Source organism: Oncorhynchus clarkii, chromosome 8, assembly GCF_045791955.1.
Source record: "Oncorhynchus clarkii lewisi isolate Uvic-CL-2024 chromosome 8, UVic_Ocla_1.0, whole genome shotgun sequence".
NCBI classification, from domain to species: domain Eukaryota; kingdom Metazoa; phylum Chordata; class Actinopteri; order Salmoniformes; family Salmonidae; genus Oncorhynchus; species Oncorhynchus clarkii.
The window spans coordinates 26264755-26283542 of NC_092154.1; the positions used below are offsets into that span (position 1 = coordinate 26264755).

Genomic DNA, 18788 nt, shown 5'->3' on the forward strand with positions numbered 1-18788 from the left:
TTTTGCATTATTTAAACCAAATTGAACATGTTTCATTATTTACTTGAGGCTAAATTCATTTTATTGATGTATTATATTAAGTAAAAATAAGTATTCATTCAGTATTGTTGTAATTGTCATTATTACAAATAATAATAAAAAATAAAAAATAATATTTTTTTTTGAAGTAATTTTTTTAATTTTAATTTTATTTTATTTAAATCGGCCGATTAATCGTCATCAGCTTTTTTTGTTCCTCCAATAATCGGTATTGGCGTTGAAAAATCATAAAATCGGTCGACCTCTACTATGTACAGTTGAAGTCGGAAGTTTACATACACCTAAGCCAAGTACATATACACTCGGTTTCTCACAATTCCTGACATGTAATCCTAGAAAAATACCCCGTCTTCGGTCAGTTAGGATCACCACTTTATTTTAAGAAAGTGAATTGTCAGAATAATAGCAGAGAAAACTATTTCTTTCATCACATTCCCAGCGGGTCAGAAGTTTACACACTCAAATGTCACTGGGATGTCACACATTTTCTATAGGATTGAGGCCAGGGCTTTGTGATGGCCACTCCAGTACCTTGACTTTGTTGTCCTTAAGCCATTTTGCCACAACTTAGGAAGTATGCTTGAGGTCATTGTCCATTTAGAAGACCCATTTGCAACCAAGCTTCAACTTCCTGACTGACGTCTTGAGATGTTGCTTCAATATATCCACAATTTTCCGCCTCATGATGCCATCTATTTTGTGAAGTGCACCAGTCCCTCCTGCAGAAAAGCACCCCCACAACATGATGCTGCCAACCCCGTGATTCACGGTTGGGATGGTGTTCTTCGGCTTGCAAGCCTCCCCCTTTTTCCTCCAAACATAACGATGGTCGTTTTGGCCAAACAGTTCTATTTTTGTTTCATCAGACCACAGGACATTTCTCCAAAAGGTACGATCTTTGTCCCCATGTGCAGTTGCAAACCGTAGTCTGGCTTTTTTATGGCGGTTTTGGAGCAGTGGCCTCTGCCTTGCTGAGCGGCCTTTCAGGATATGTCAATATAGGACTTGTTTTACTGTGGATATAAAGACTTTTGTACCCGTTTCCTCCAGCATCTTCACAAGGTCCTTTGCTGTTATTCTGGTATTGATTTGCACCAAAGTACATTAATCTCTAGGAGACAGAACATGTCTCCTTCCTGAGTGGTGTGACAGCTGCGTGGTCCCACGGTGTTTATACTTGCGTTCTATTGTTTGTACAGATGAACGTGGTACCTTCAGGCGTTTGGAAATTGCTCCCAATGATGGACCAGACTTGGAGGTCTACAGTTTTTTTTTCCTGAGGCTGATTTCTTTTGATTTTACCATGATATCAAGCAAAGAGGCACCGAGTTTGAAGGTAGGCCTTGAAATACATCCACAGGTACACTTCCAATTGTCTCAAATGATGTCAATTAGCCTATCAGAAGCTTCTAAAGCCATAAAATAATTTTCTGGAATTTTCCAAGCTGTTTAAAAAGGCACAGTCAACTTAGTGTATGTAAACGCAATCACACTGCCCTAACCCATCTGGACAAGAGGAATACCTATGTGAGAATGCTGTTCATCGACTACAGCTCAGCATTTAACACCATAGTACCCTCAAAACTCGTCATCAAGCTCGAGAGCCTGGGTCTCGACGCCGCCCTGTGCAACTGGGTACTGGACTTCCTGACGGGCCGCCCCCAGGTGGTGAGGGTAGGTAACAACATCTCCACCCCGCTGATCCTCAACACTGGGGCCCCACAAGGGTGCGTTCTGAGCCCTCTCCTGTACTCCCTGTTCACCCACGACTGCGTGGCCATGCACGCCTCCAACTCAATCATCAAGTTTGCGGACGATAGTATAGTGGTAGGCTTGATTACCAACAGCGACGAGACGGCCTACAGGGAGGAGGTGAGGACCCTCGGAGTGTGGTGTCAGGAAAATAACCTCACACTCAACGTCAACAAAACAAAAGAGATGATTGTGGACTTCAGGAAACAGCAGAGGGAGCACCCTCCTATCCACATCGACGGGACAGTAGTGGAGTTAAGTTCCTCGGCGTACACATCGCGGACAAACTGAATTGGTCCACCCACACAGACAGCGTTGTGAAGAAGGAGCAGCAGCGCCTACATTTATCCATTTACACTTGTGTGTATAAGGTAGTAGTTTTGGAATTGTTAGGTTAGATTACTCGTTGGTTATTACTGCATTGTCGGAACTAGAAGCACAAGCATTTCGCTACACTCGCATTAACATGCTAACCATGTGTATGTGACAAATAAATTTGATTTGACTTGAACTTCTGACCCACTGGAATTGTAATACAGTAAATTATAAGTTAAATAATCTGTCTGTAAACAATTGTTGGAAAAATGACTTGTGTCATGCACAAAGTAGATGTCCTAACCAACTTGCCAAAACTATAGTTTGTTAACAATACATTTGTGGAATGGTTGAAAAAAAAACAGTTTTAATGACTCCAACCTAAGCGTATGTAAACTTCTGACTTCAGCTGTACATCCACAGAGCAGAAACCCTTTACATTTGTGCAAAAACTGCAAAAATGTTCCTACGTTTGGTAGTGGTAGTCGAACGAGCGAGTTGTAGTAGTTTGTCATTTGTAGCTAGTGAGGTGATACCCACAAAGACGGCTCATTTGTGGCCCAAAAACGATAAGCAAGCTTTGAAATTGGAATGGTTTGTCTGGTTGAAGTGAGCAGATTGGAGTATGGGAACCATGAGCACGTCTACTGTACAAGGTGCTCAAAACCAGGTGCTGTGCCAAGCGTGAATGTGAACCCTGCAACCTATATTTCCTACCGATCTACCAGTACAACACGAGTGTAAATTCAATGTGGATTTACTTCACTATATTGCTATTGGATTAGCTAGCAGACTCTCCCTCCGAATGCCTCTCCTCGGCTCTTCTTTCATGTTGGTAGCTAAACTCTGCCATCAAATGGGTAAGTCTCCACTCTCTCTACTTAGCTGGATTTTTTGTTGTTGTGTTCCACTTGTGTCTTTGTAGAGCAATTTTTTTTGTGAAATGTACTACGCAGCGTACAGACCCCCCTTGCGCACTCAACGTCGTCAAGTTTTTTTGTAGGCCTATTTGGCGGAGAAACTGAAGCCAGCTGTATAGCTTACTGGCAGTTTCTGTTTATGAGTCTTTTATTAAAGAACGTGAAACATTGTTTGATTCTTTTCATTAAAATAATGCATAGCAATAGCCTATGATTAAAGGGCTATACTGGGCTCTCACCATCATTTTTCACATCATTACAATTTAATCAAGTCACAATTATCAGCTTTGGTACTGACATCAGTGAGCAGGATTTCTGAGTGAGGAGAGACATGGGTAGGCCTACTAACAAAAATTATGAAATTAGAGCTACTGAAATCCAATATTTATATATCCTCCAACATTTTAACAGTCTAATAAATCCATTTAATATAAGACATCACAAAATCATCCCTGAAGACCATGGGCTGACAGAGATCCTATTTGCGGGTCTGAAAAATGTTTACGTTTTCTAAAATAATTTCCTGCAATTCTACATAATGTCTTCATTCATGTAAAATTACATTTGTATTTTTTAATACCACAAATTACAAGATAAAACTAAAGACCCATGTCTTAAACACAATCAATAGCATAGGCCAATGAAAAACTGCCAGGTCACCAATGACAGAAGTCAGTATTCAGCCAGCAAAGAGTGGATACACTGAGTGTAGGCTTACAACATGAAGAGGAAATTATAGTCCACCAAATTTCCAGTGGCACTCACTTATCCAAGGTCCCAGTGACATCCCTGACAAGTAATGGAACCCGAATTTAAAACTCTGTGCTTCAAAAAAATATTCTGCCGCACGAAGGCTACACCTACAGACAGGAACGACAGACCACAAATAAGTCCTTCTGGAAGTGCACCGAAAATGACGCTTTCAAACGCAGAGGTCGCGAAACCCCGTCAATGAGTTTTGCTGGATACCCGGTTCTTTCAGCGTCCGGAACATCAACTGGAGGAGCACCGAACATACTTTCAGGCAACATGGGTAGGTGAGAAGGTCGAACGCATTGGAAGAAAGCCAATGTTAGCAAAAGGTATATCTTGTTTACCATAACAATGGCTTTATTATTCTTAATGACAGCATGCCCAAGGCCAATAACACGGTTGATAATCTGCTTCTCTATTTTATATTTTCAGAATTATAGAACTGCTATGATGCTGGCTGCAAGACTTGGCGAAGACCAACAACGGCGAGGAGGACTGGCATAACATTTACTTGGCGCTATCCACCCCACCATTTGAAAGTTCATCGAGGCATTGCAACGACAGCATCAGAAGTGAAATGAGAATGGAGCAGCAACTTTCCACCGCAAGCAACATAATTAAAAAATAATAAATCAAATCAAATTTATTTGTCACATACACATGGTTAGCAGATGTTAATGCGAGTGTAGCGAAATGCTTGTGCTTCTAGTTCCGACAAAGCAGTAATAACCAACGAGTAATCTAACCTAACAATTCCAAAACTACTACCTTATACACACACACACAAGTGTAAAGGGATAAAGAATATGTACATAAAGATATATGAATGAGTGATGGTACAGAACGGCATAGGCAAGATGCAGTAGATGATATCGAGTACAGTATATACATATGAGATGAGTAATGTAGGGTATGTAAAATTATATTAAGCAGCATTGTTTAAAGTGGCTAGTGATATATCTTTACATCAATTTCCATCAATTCACATTATTAAAGTGGCTGGAGTTGAGTCAGTGTGTTGGCAGCAGCCACTCAATGTTAGTGATGGCTGTTTAACAGTCTGATGGCCTTGAGATAGAAGCTGCTTTTAAGTCTCTCGGTCCCTGCTTTGATGCACCTGTACTGACCTCGCCTTCTGGATGATAGCGGGGTGAACAGGCAGTGGCTCGGGTGGTTGTTGTCCTTGATGATCTTTATGGCCTTCCTGTGACATCGGGTGGTGTAGGTGTCCTGGAGGGCAGGCAGTTTGCCCCCGGTGATGCGTTGTGCAGACCTCACTACCCTCTGGAGAGCCTTACGGTTGTGGGTGGAGCAGTTGCCGTACCAGGCGGTGATACAGCCTGACAGGATGCTCTCGATGGTGCATCTGTAGAAGTTTGAGTGCTTTTGGTGACAAGACACATTTCTTCAGCCTCCTGAGGTTGAAGACGCGCTGCTGCGCCTTCTTCAAGACGCTGTCTGTGTGGGTGGACCAATTCAGTTTGTCCGTGATGTGTACGCCGAGGAACTTAAAACTTACTACCCTCTCCACTACTGTCCCATCAATGTGGATAGGGGGTGCTCCCTCTGCTGTTTCCTGAAGTCCACAATCATGTCCTATGTTTTGTTGATGTTGAGTGTGAGGTTATTTTCCTGACACCACACTCCGAGGGCCCTCACCTCCTCCCTGTAGGCCGTCTCGTTGAACAGCATTCTCACATAGGTATTCCTCTTGTACAGATGGGTTAGGGCAGTGTGCAGTGTGGTTGAGACTGCATCGTCTGTGGACCTATTTGGGTGGTAAGCAAACTGGAGTGGGTCTAGGGTGTCAGGCAGGGTGGAGGTGATATGGTCCTTGACTAGTCTCAAAGCACTTCATGATGACGGAAGTGAGTGCTACGGGGCGGTAGTCGTTTAGCTCAGTTACCTTAGCTTTCTTGGGAACAGGGACAATGGTGGGCCTCTTGAAGCATGTGGGAACAGCAGACTGGGATAAGGATTGATTGAATACAGTATGTCCGTAAACACACCAGCCAGCTGGTCTGCGCATGCTCTGAGGACGCGGCTGGGGATGCCGTCTGGGCCTGCAGCCTTGTGAAGGTTAACACGTTTAAATGTTTTACTCACGTCAGCTGCAGTGAAGGAGAGTCCGCAGGTTTTGGTTGTGGGCCGTGTCAGTGGCACTGTATTGTCCTCAAAGCGGGCAAAAAAGTTATTTAGTCTGCCCGGGAGCAAGACATCCTGGTCCGTGACGGGCTGGTTTTCTTTTTGAAATCCGTGATTGACTGTCGACCCTGCCACATACCTCGTGTCAGAGCCGTTAAATTGTGACTCTACTGTCTCCATACTGACGCTTAGCTTGTTTGATTGCCTTGCGGAGTGAATAGCTACACGGTTTGTATTCGGTCATCTTTCTCTGGTTAAAAGCAGTGGTTCGCGCTTTCAGTTTCACACGAATGCTGCCATCAATCCACAGTTTCTGGTTTGGGAATGTTTTAATCATTGCTATGGGAACGACATTGTCAATGCACTTTCTAATGAACTCACTCACCGAATCAGCGTATTCGTCAATGTTGTTGTTGGAAGCAATGCGGAACATATCCCAGTCCACGTGACCGAAGCAGTCTTGAAGCGTGGAATCAGATTGGTCGGACCAGCGTTGGTCGGACCAGCGTCGATCGATATGCTGATACAATTTAGGGAGTCTTGTTTTCAGATTAGCCTTGTTAAAATCCCCAGCTTCAATGAATGCAGCCTCAGGATATGTGGTTTCCAGTTTGAAAAGAGTCAAATAAAGTTTGTTCAGGGCCATCGATGTGTCTGTTTGGGGGGCAATATATACGGCTGTGATTATAATCGAAGAGAATTCTCTTGGTAGATAATGCGGTCGACATTTGATTGTGAGGAATTCTAAGTCAGGTGAACAGAAGGACTTGAGTTCCTGTATGTTGTTGTGATCACACCACGTCTCGTTAATCATAAGGCATACGCCCCCGCCCCTCTTCTTACCAGAAAGATGTTTGTTTCTGTCGGCACGATGCGTGAAGAAACCAGCTGGCTGCACCGATTCCGTTAGCGTCTCTCGAGTGAGCCATGTTTCCGTGAAGCAAAACATTTTTACAGTCTCTGATGTCTCTCTGGAATGCTACCCTTGCTCAGATTTCATCAACCTTGTTGTCAAGAGACTGGACATTGGCGAGTACTATGCTAGGGAGTGGTGTGCGATGTGCCCGTCTCCGGAGCCTGATCAGAAGACCGCTTCGTTTGCCTCTTTTACGACGTTGTTGTTTTGGGTCGCCGGCTGGGATCCGATCCATTGTCCTGGGTGGAAGGCAGAACACAGGATCCGCTTCGGGAAAGTCATATTCCTGGTCGTACTGATGGTGAGTTGACGTTGCTCTTATGTTCAGTAGTTCTTCCCGACTGTATGTAATGAAACCTAAGATTACCTGGTACCAATGTAAGAAATAACACGTAAAAAAATAAAAAATACTGTATAGTTTCCTAGGAATGCGAAGCGAGGCGGCCATCTCTGTCGGTGCCGGAAGAAGGATCTGAAGTCACTGGTTCAGAAGTACACCACAACTAAACAGCTGGAGTCTTACCTGAAGAGCGTTGCCTACACTTTCAAGTTGCAGTTGTGAATTCTCCAAAATTTATCTGAGAAATCTTTGCACCAAGCCTACTTGGACAATTCTTCAATTTCAACCCTTTCAATAACTCCAATATCCTTATAAGAACATCCAGAACATTCAGCATATTCTTGGACGATTTATTCTGAATTTGTTTTTATGGCGCTGCATTGTCATGTCTTATTTGTTCGTATTTTTTTGTTATTTTAAATAAATGTTTTAGGCATACTTATTTTTTCCCCATAATTTGGGGTATTGTGCTAAGCTTTTTTGTTGATAAAGGTTTTATAGTGAATGGTTGGTGTTAATGGGTGATGTACACATTTGATAAAAGCGGAAAATACATTATTCCAAACTAAAACACACTGTAGAAACAAGATACTGTCTGTTTTTAGCCTTCAGCCATATGAACAAATTTATCGGACACATTATTTGAAAATGTGTTAGATGGCAGTTATGCATTTCCAAAATGTTGGTTTACTTTAATGTAGCTGTAAGCTTGGTGTTGATAGCAATTAGTTAACTCACTCAGTGCTAATGTAACATTAACAGGTTGGTAGGGCTAACGTTAGCAGGCTAGCAACCATGCAAGGTGATTTGTAAATGTAAATTCATAAAGTATTTGCTTGTAAGTTGGCAGAACATTGTATTGAAACCAATAGTCATGAGTACCTACGATTTGGTTTAATTTAAAGTTATACATTTTACGTTATTTCTGTTGGAGTTTACATTGTGGGGAATAGGTTGGCTTGCAAGGTCCTCCATATTGCGTCACACCCTGCAAATGTTATTTCAGGCATGACGTCAGCATTCTTTGGTATTCTGATCAGTTTTATGTAATAACTCGAAAAAATAATTGAGGTGTAACTTTACATTGGGACTTTGATACAGATTGTGATGAAAATCCATATGTTATGTTTATGCTAACTACCCTTTAAGACAAACCACACTGCAGATGTGCAAAGTATGAGATGGAAAGATTGAGAGCATGCCACAGAGAGAGAATGTGAGGGGCTCACAACTGTCTCTGACATGTTTAAACATATCAGCTACTGCAAAGCAAGTTAGTTACTGAACTCTAGAAGAAAAGACAACACAGTAATAAACAGAAGACACCATCTTGTCGTGTGAACAGTATGTTTAAAAATAAGTCTTAACCTGAACCAGTTCCACAACATAGCGAAGTGTTGAACAACTTCACTCTGAATGTTACACATCCAACATTATGCTTTCAGCTAACTGGCTTCATGAAATGCAGATTCACATGTTCAATGTGTCAAGATCATCTCCTCCATACTTTGGGTGTGGAACAGACTGTCGAAAGTCAAGGAAAACCTATTTGACACAATATTTGCAAGAAAGCAATCCAAGGGCAAACCTAGCTTGGAATGCTGTACAAAAATAACAAGCAGGAGGGAAATGTTGCTTCTTAGCGAACGTTACTTAAGTCTCAACGCACAACCCTTGTAGCTAAGTAAACAAACAAGTACAAAGACGAAGGTGGAGAAGATGGCATCCCAATTGCTTTTCCACTGGAGCTATTAAAACAGTGAAATTATTAGATGGTGCTAGCTAACTACTGTAGATGCATACAGCAGCCATTACTCCTGGCGCAAAAACATGGCCATTGACTTGCCTGTTTAGCGCCAGCTATGTAGTTAGATAATTGAGTTAACTTGCTGGCAAGATGCAGCTAATGACAGCATGGAAGCTATGGATTTAGCTAGCTAGCTGACATTATCACGTCTTGATGGTAGCTAACTTATTGTAACTAGCTAGCGAACTTAACGTTTGTGGATTGATCCATCTCACAAGGAGCATAACTTTACTCCAAATCCAGTCACGATTGATGATGTCAATGTATCCCTCTTATTGGTTAAAGCAAGGCAATTTGAAGCGGGGAATATCGGATAAGCATAACGATAAACAAAAACCACACAACGAAAATACTCACCCATACTGTCCTTCAATGTGGCCAGGACCGTCTCGCAATATGAGATGTTTGGAATCTGCTATCCGGTTGCTTGAGTTATATAGCAGCTTGAATGCTAGCTACTGTATGTGTATTTAATTCAATACCGATAATCAAGTTTAGCACACCGTTACTTAAGCCATTCGTCTTTGCTTGAATAGCCAACCAAACCTATCTTTGTAGCTAACGATATCAAGATTACTGTACAGGAAGTTATCCCGAAAGTCTCCACCTTTCTTAGACTTGCCCGAAACTACGCCTGCCACACACATACAAAACCGAAGGAAACTCCGCGATATTTAGAAAGGAGAGTCCCGCGAGAGGAAGTTGGACTGCCATTCGTTCATTAGCCGAGAGCATGAACAGTGTAATGGTTTGGGGATCAAAGAAGTCCATCTCTTGAATCAGTGTTGAGCGTCAACGGTGGCCATTAGTTTCCTGGTGAACATTCGTTTTGACATTTGCATCATCAGACGACAATCGGTCCATGGGGGCGACATGGGACCATGGAGCCTATCTTGATCATATTGTAGGGATTTCGGGGGTAGCCCTGACCGGACCAGAGTCCAGCGAATATAATGGTCATTCCACGCTTTCATTGTATTACATAGGTAACTAAGATATTTTATTGTATAATATTTGTTTCTTATAAATAAATAGTTGAGCTTGTGAATGGCACTGTGTGATAAACCTAAATATCCACGTAGTGTCCCATACCACGTTTTGAGTGAGAGAGAGAGGTGTGTGTTGTGGGGGGTACACACCTTGGTGCTCTGGCCAAAAAGCCAATATGTCCCATTTCATAATTCCCCTGTTTAATTGACCAAATAATGGCATGTGAGGCTTATGATGAGAGTTATTTTAGGGGCCAATTCGCAGACTGACTCTCTCTGTGTGTATGTGCATCCTACATGCCATGAATCATTGTTAGTGTGTGTTTGTTCTACATCAAACTCAGTAGGGTTCTCCCCAGCTGTTCTGACAAAATTTAATTTTCACATTAAATGCACAACATCTTTGCATCATATACTGTGCAGGGGAGCAGATGTATCAGCCTACTATCAATGTACTGAGACATGCAGAGTTTATGCTTTTCAAACATCTATTTTGTTGATATCATTTGAACTGCTAAAGCTCACAGTTTTCCTCTATAAGTGTAACGGATGTGAAACGGCTAGCTAGTTAGCGGTATTGCGTGCTAAATTGCGTTTCAATCGCTGACGTCACTTGCTCTAAGACCTTGATGTAGTGGTGCCCCTTGCTCTGCAAGGGCCGCCGCTTTTGTGGAGCGATCGGTAACGATGCTTCGTGGGTTACTGTTGTTGATGTGTGCAGAGTCCCTGGTTCGCGCCCGGGTATGGGCGATGCGACGGTCTAAAGTTAGTGTTGCATAGGCTGCATTATGATTAGGGCTTGGTTTTTTTCCTGAACACATTACTTGACGAGGAAAAAGTTGGGGACCTATACTATAGCAAATTGTTATAATAACTATATAAATTGTATACCTCTGCTGATAGGCTATGACTAGGGCCCAGGTTTCTCCTTGTCAGTTCATATGCTCAGGAAAAATTGCTGGTCCTAAATTCCGATGAAGAGTTGGTCCAGTGAGTCCCATCTGTCTCCCTTGTCCCCTCTTAGCAGAGAAATCCATGTTTGGCCTATCTGTACTACATGCAGTGTCACTTTAAAAGGAAGTACAGAGTGCAAATTCGCTTGAGTGGGTCCATTTGAGAAGAGTATCAATATCCTATAGAAAGCAGCGTAAACACAAATTCTATTCAAATGAATCTAATCACAGAAATGCTAAACATGGAGGGACACCAGGGCCGGCTCAGACTGGGGAATAGAGATCTAGTTTATAGTAGAGTAGAGAATGAAGATTCAGTACCGTCACTTTGATCTCTTATTGGTATGTTTTATGGTTCATTCAGTCAAATAAATACACACACTAAACGTTTACAGTAATACTGCAATGGCAAGCAAAGTACCAACTATTTTCAGTTACTGTATATTGAAACTGTATACTGGGAATATATGTTATATTATTAATGCAACCACTGTCAGAAAACAATGGACTTTAATTTGCTGGTTGCTGGCTTTTATACTATAGCCTATGTCTCTGATCAGTGAACATTGACACTTAGTGAGATGTGCTGCCACCTTGTGTTGAAAATCCTAACATTGACACAGAGTATAATACAGTATAAACGCAACATGTAATGTGTTGGTCCAATGTTTCATGAGCTGAAATAAAAGATTCCAGAAAGGTTCCATATGAATAAAAAGCTTATTTCTCTCAAATGTTGTACACAAATTTGTTTAAATCCCTGTTAGTGAGCATGTATCCTTTGCAAAGATAATCCATCCACCTGACAGGTGTGGCATATCAAGAAGCTGATTAAACAGCATGAACATTACACAGGTGTACCTTGTGCTGGGGACAATAAAAGGCCACCATAAAATGTGCAATTTCGTCACACAACACAATGCCACAGATGTCTCAAGTTTTGAGGGAGCATGCAATTTGCATGCTGACTGCAGCATTGTCCACCAGAGTTGTTGCCAGAGAATGTAATGTTAATTTCTCTACCATAAGTCGCCTCCATTGTTTTACATAATTTTGCAGTATGTCCAACCGGCCTCACAACCGGAGACCACGTGTAACCACGCCAGCCCAGGACCTCCACATCTGGAGAAGTGTGCTCTTCACGGATGAATCCTGGTTTCAACTGTACCGGGAAGTTGGCAGACAGTGTGCATGGCGTTGTGTCAGCAAGTGGTTTTCTGATGTCAACGTTGTGAACAGAGTGCCCCATGGTGGTAGTGGGGTTATGGTATGGGCAGCTACGGACAACAAACAAAATTGCATTTTATTCGATGGCAATTTTAATGCAGATACCATGATGAGATCCTGAGGCCCATTGACTTGCCATTCATCCGCCGGCATGACCTCATGTTTCAGCATGATAATGCAGGGCCCCATGTCACAAGGATCTGTACACAATTCCCAGAAGCTGAAAATGTCCTGGTTCTTCCATGGCCTGCATACTCATTTCACCCATTGAACATGTTTGGGATGCTCTAGATCGACGTGTATGGCAGCGTGTTCCAATTCCCGTCAATATCCAGCAACTTCGCACAGTCATTGAAGAGGAGTGGGACAACAGTCCACAGGCCACAATCAACAGCCTGATCAACTCTATGCAAAGGAGATGTGTTACGCTGCATGAGGAAAATGGTGGTCACACCAGATACTGACGGGTTTTCTGATCCACACCCCTACCTTATTTTTGTAAGGTATCTGTGACCAACAGATGCATATCTGTATTCCTAATCATGTGAAATCCATAGATTTTTGTTTTTTCGCAGAGGCTAGTGGAATTAATGCATTTATTTCAAATGACTGATTTCTTTATTTGAACTGTAACCTAGTAAAATCTTTGAAATTGTTACAAGTTGTGTTTATATTTTTGTTCAGTGTATTTAAGCTAATAGTAAAATAGTCAATCCTACTGTCTTGTCAGGTAGGTGCAAAGCATCAGGAGTCAAGCAGGATTCAGGTGCAAAACTGAGGTGAATAAAACTAGATTAAAAAAATGTATAGACTATTGGATGTTGCCAAACCTTGACATAGAGGTATACTTACAAAATAACAAACAATAATCTAAATTGCCAAATCATAACTGTGAAACTACAACCAGTTAGAAAGTCAGATATTGCAGTTTCCTAGGTCCGATTAGCACGTGAATGCGGCATCTAGAGTGTGGAGTTTGGTGCCAAGTGAGGCAAATGTCACACTAATTTTAGACGTAGCTTAAGCTACTCTCCCTTGCCTTTAGTAGGCCTATTTATCACAAATTCATTAAGGCCTATAATCAATTTATTTTAGAAACATATCACACAAGATAATACAATAGCCAACAATAGACTACTTAAATAAACATAGAATACACAGAGCTTGATTATAGATGATAGAGCAGTTACAGTAGGCTAAATAAAGTTTTTTTAAACTTCAGAAGACAGTCAAGACACATCCACTCGTCCGGTTGTAACAGACCAAGATGACCAGCAGAGGTCCAACTTAACGTTCCTATTGCAGCAGTTGGCTTGTGGAACAGAGTCTGAGAAAGATAGACACAAATAGCGGAGTAGACCTATGCTGAATAGAACTGCCTCTAAGATTAGTAGGCAATTTATATTAGAGGCATTTCAAAATGTCTAACTATATTGTAGCTAGTGGATGGTCAAATACTTTAATATATTATGTTATCAATATCAAGAAGGTTGATGAAGATCAGCCTATCATTTCAATTCCTAAAATTGGCATGCATTCTCTCCCAAAACATCTCAAGGCCGCACGTTCATTTAATTCTAAAACATTAGTAACAAATATAAAAACAATATATTTAAAAGTCTCGGACTGCAATATATTATTAATATAAAGTACCCACTGGGCACAGACGTCAATTCAAAGTCGATTCCACATTCCATGTCATTTCATGGGAAATGATGTGGAAACAACGTTGATTCAACCAGTTGATTCAACCACATCCCATGCCCTTCTGGTGTAGCCTAAATCCCCAGTGAATGTCAAACATATTTTTTATCCCACATGTACCAGATGAGTGAATTAAGCGGACTCTGTTAAAACCTGCCAACTAGCATTTTTCACTAGATATTTGCCCTACTTCCTGGTCACATTTCAACAGATACTGAACACCCAGCAGTCCCCATAACATTATTTTATACTTGATTAAAACATTTGATTTGAGCGCAGAACTTGGAGACACTTCTCACCTTCCTATATCTGGTTATATTTAAAGCAATCTAGTGACATTTCATCTGAGGGCAACAGAGATGCCCCTAAGGCGAAGGGAAGGAAATCCATGTTGAATGTCACGTCACAGCTTGATTGCACAGGAATGTTGGCCAGGCAGGCGAATCCCCAGACAGTCTCTGGCACTATATCTGCCTTTTCTATCCATCTGCTGAGTCACTATCCCACTTACATAGTGGCATGTGAGGGCTTTTTACCATTTCATCCCTTTGTCTCCCCCTCCACGCGCACGTCAGATATAGTGTTGTGCTCCTCGATCCGCTGGCTCTATTTGGAGTCACTGTCTGAAGGCAAAGCACAATATCCTGCATCACTGATGCTGGACCATTGCTTTTCCACTGACACACATGAATTGAACAGCTCATTCAGCTGTGTAGTAGTCTCATGGTAATAATGGTTTGGGGATTAAACAGAGAATTCCCATTCTTAAAATGTGCAGAGTCCGCATGACTGTGCCAATATGAACCCAATCCCACTGTTTGTGTGATATGCAAAAATATGTGCAAATCTCCTATCACAAAACAGAAAGTATGGGTTAAGGCTACCATTCGGTAGTGGATCTTTTAGCTTTTTAAAAATCACAGAACAGCATGCTAAAATAGGGTAACATCCCATCCCTGTGCTCGACAATGGACTAATTGTCCATTAATTGACATTGTGAGCAAAGAGTAAAACATAGGGAAATTGTATGTGATTTGCCCTAGTTTAAATAGGGCTTGGGGTGGCAGAGTTAAAGGTCCAATGCAGCTCTTTTTATCTCAATTTAAAATAATGTATGGGTAACAATTAAGCACCTTACTGTGTTTTCAATTAAAAGGGTAAAAAAAAATAACATATTAGCAAAGAGCAATTTCTCAAGCAACAGAGTGGTCTGTGTAGGGAGGGGAAAACTGAAAACTAGCTGTTATTGGCAGAGAGGTTTGGAACTCTTTCTTATTGGTCTATTAACTAATTTTCCGCCTGGTGATGTCATCAGGCAGGCCAAAACTCCATCCCATCAAAACAGGCTGAAATTTCAGGCGGTCTTTTCAAACAGCTCTTACACTAAAAGGGCATCATAATTTTCACAAATTCACAGCATTATTCCAACCTCACAGTGTGGAAATATATATAAAACACAGAAAATATCACGTTTTTGACTGCACTGGGCCTTTAAAGCCCACTGGACATATTTAAAGGTATACCTCGGGATTTTGGCAATTTACCCTTTATTTACTTCCCCAGAGTCAGATGAACTTGTGGAACACTTTTGTATGTCTCTTCCTGCAGTTTGAAGTTGCTAACTAGTGTTAGCTCAATTGCTAACTATCGTTAGCACAATGACTTGCTATAACTATGACTTGCTAACTCTATACTTTAACAGCTGTTACCATTGACATCCAGTCATTGTGCTAACGTTAGATAAATTAAGATGTGTCTATTGTATTACCTATAATCTACATAGCTTCATCAACATGAAATGTAACCTCAGTTTGAGCCTCAGAGTTATTTTTTATGCTGGTGTATTTGAAAGTAAAGGACACCAGACATATGAAGCCGACATACTGTATTTCCATTTGTCTCCCAATGTAAATGCAATTTCTTCCTGGAAACCGAGTCAACTGCGTTTGGTTTGGGCGTGCGGAGCGCCAGTACCGAGTTTCGTTGGTGACGTCTGTCGCCAGTACCCGCCCTATTCAGTCATCGCCCTGGCTTTGCTGCATAGACCGCACAGGAACCTGGACCAAAGGAGGCAGAATTTCAGTTTCTTATCCATTATCGCTATGGGAATTATACAATTCTTTCAGAACCAATCTCTCATCTCATACTATCTGAAGCTAGTCCACCCTCGCCACACAGACTATAAAAAACTGCCGGTTGAAGGAACACCAGCAGTAGGTTGTTGGTATTGCTTCATAGCCAGTAGTGTTTCTAGAATATGTGTCCTGCTCATGCAGGAATGATGTACCACCCTGTGCGATGAGAAGTAGCCAAACATTTGCTCAGAACTGGAAAATGTCAGTGCTCTGTATGTCTGTGGCGGTAAGTACAAGGCACATTTGTCTATTATTTTATTCTTATTATAGGAGTAACGTTACTCCCCGGCAGGTTCTCGATTTAAAAAAACATCGCCTATTTTTGCGTTTGTCCCGATTTAAACTTGCCGGTATGTGCAATTAGTCAAGTTAATATATTGTTAACTTTGATTATTCTATAATTCATGTATTGTACAGGTAATCTTATATAACAGGCTACTATATATATATATATATATATATATATATATAAACATATCTATTGTCAGAACAGAATGGAAGGATGGAGAACAATAGCACAAATATGACTATTGTTTGCCCAATGAGAATGGCACAAATATGCATCATATTGCAGGTTACCTGTAAATGGTAATCATTTCTTGTTATTAGCTAGCATGAATTCATTGTACACTAATTTACTGTAAAATATTTATGATATATAATATCATCTTAAGAAGCCCTGTATTCAAACAGCTATCATGGGACTCTACCCCTATGAGATCATATATGTACTGAAAACATCCCATACAAAGACTTCAGGTTCACATACAAAGACTTCAGGCTTTGTTTCTCCATGCTGGAGAAAAACATAGGGAAAACATTGACTACATTTGAAATACTGTAGTGGATGTTGACCCACCCTGCCTCCATCCAATTTAACATGTATATTTAAGTAATGTTTTCATTTATACATAGATCCATGTATTTTGGCCTTATTGACATTTCGGAATGGACTCTTACAGTGCAGGGCAATGTTTATATGAGCACTATACCAACATATCAGCCAGAGAGAACATACCAAATAGAAATCTATGCATGTTTACTTACCAATTTATAAAAAATATATATTTATTTGTATTATCTGGCCAAATCCTGATAGTAGGGTGGTATCTAACCTTCTTTACAGATAATGTAGTCCATCATCCACTACAATCAATGATTAACATTTAAGCAGTAAATGGGGTGTCCTTATCTCCTAGCATCACCATGGAACAGATATTTTAACAAAATTATATTTTCCATTCAAATATTACAATGCATGTCAGTCAGTTCTGTGTTTGGGCCCCTCTGTGCATCTTCTCTCAGGCGAAGTCCACTGGTTGTTTGTGATGCGTTGTTGGCAGTACATTGTGACATTAGGAAGAATATTCTTCACTGGCCCATGAAGGAGGAGGCTCCACTGGCTTTTGTCAGTGATAAATGAGGCATGATTGCATCCTAACAGACTCACTTTTCCTCTAAGTTTAGTTGCATGATGATGTTGCAACAGTTGCTGGTTTGGTTGTGTGTTATCTGTTATAGTAATGGCTTATGGAAATCTCAATGATGTTCAAGATACACACATAGTTACTTTTGCACTGTTGTGGCAAACATCCATATCTTCCATGTACAACAGCACAGTTAGGCTGTGAGCTAGATGTTGTGGATGATACTAGAGGCTCTGACAACAACACTGGAATGCAGCATGTTGCGGCACATGTATGTACTGTATATGCGGTTATTTTAAGATAATGTCAGGAAATTTAAAATAAAATAAATACACCTGCCAAATGGCAGTGTGTCTGTCCATTTCCCATTTCTCAGTGAAAGATTTCTGATGAATGCTTTCACTTTCCCTTTGTGTGTGCTCAGAGATATGCTTGCCTATGCAGTCGGCAAAATGTTGAGGTGTTACCTAACACGTGGACAGGCATATACACACACACAATCACAGGGGTTGTCATCATGTGCACTCGACCCCTAGACCTTAGGCACATAACTGACAGTCTACTTATGGATCTGGGTGTGCCATCTTGTCACAGATGTCTCATGCAGAAAATGTGAAGATGGATCACATCATCCTCTCACAGTAAGGATGAGAAATTGTTGAAACTGATAGATGGTTCGTTCTGGTTCAATATGTCACTGAACCATGCTGATTGAAAACCATTGCCCAAACGCCTAAGCATTTTCTTTGTGTTACTGTTGGGTGCATGATGTGCAAAGAGGCCCTGTACAAAGGGGTTGTGTGCGTCTTGGGGCAGGCGTGTTGTTGTTGGAGGTTGAATTACAGAGTGTTCAGGCAGGCAGTGCAGATTTTGCTGAGTCTGGCTGTCTCCAGGAACCAGCCCTGCAACCAGCAGCAGCACTGCAGTGACACGGCATAAACGGGCTGGCCCATCCTTTCCTCTGTCCTCCAGCCAGGGAGGTAGCATCCTGATATCACTATCACTAACCTCCTGGGGTTCAGCTCGAAACATCTGAGTCATAGAACTAGTGATGCTATGGTTTTAGCTTTTCCCTTCAGTATTAATAATGTCCTATCAACAGCTGTGTAGCCTATCCATCATGTATCAAATGTATTGGATTTAGAGGATACGATTGAATAGATATCTACAAACAAGATTATACTACAGTATGTATCCTCCTTCTTTTTGTATCCTGCATGGCAGGTATGAAATGCTGAAGAGGCTTGAGGTAGATTCAGAGTGATAGAGGTAGTTATCAGTGATTCATGGCCACTCACAGGCGGTGAGGTGTGGTGTTGATGGGCAGTCTCTCTCCGACAGCAGCAGTCTCCTGACAGGATGCCAG

At 41.3% G+C, this 18788-nt stretch overlaps 2 protein-coding genes across 3 annotated transcripts in view; one reads left to right on the forward strand and one right to left on the reverse strand.

Annotated features, from left to right (window-relative positions):
• LOC139415186 (CD2-associated protein) overlaps nucleotides 1-9800 on the reverse strand; it is a 73585-nt gene extending 63785 nt beyond the window's left edge. The window contains exon 1 of one of the 2 annotated variants that reach the window (XM_071163084.1): nucleotides 9345-9800. In XM_071163084.1, coding sequence (XP_071019185.1) covers nucleotides 9345-9348 — 4 coding nt within the window. In that variant the 5' untranslated portion in view covers nucleotides 9349-9800. The remainder of the gene's footprint in view (nucleotides 1-9344) is intronic. The other variant, XM_071163083.1, reaches the window with a different exon arrangement.
• Nucleotides 9801-15884: 6084 nt separating this feature from the next.
• LOC139415185 (tumor necrosis factor receptor superfamily, member 21) overlaps nucleotides 15885-18788 on the forward strand; it is a 43274-nt gene continuing 40370 nt past the window's right edge. The window contains exon 1 of the mRNA XM_071163081.1: nucleotides 15885-16221. Coding sequence (XP_071019182.1) covers nucleotides 16159-16221 — 63 coding nt within the window. The 5' untranslated portion in view covers nucleotides 15885-16158. The remainder of the gene's footprint in view (nucleotides 16222-18788) is intronic.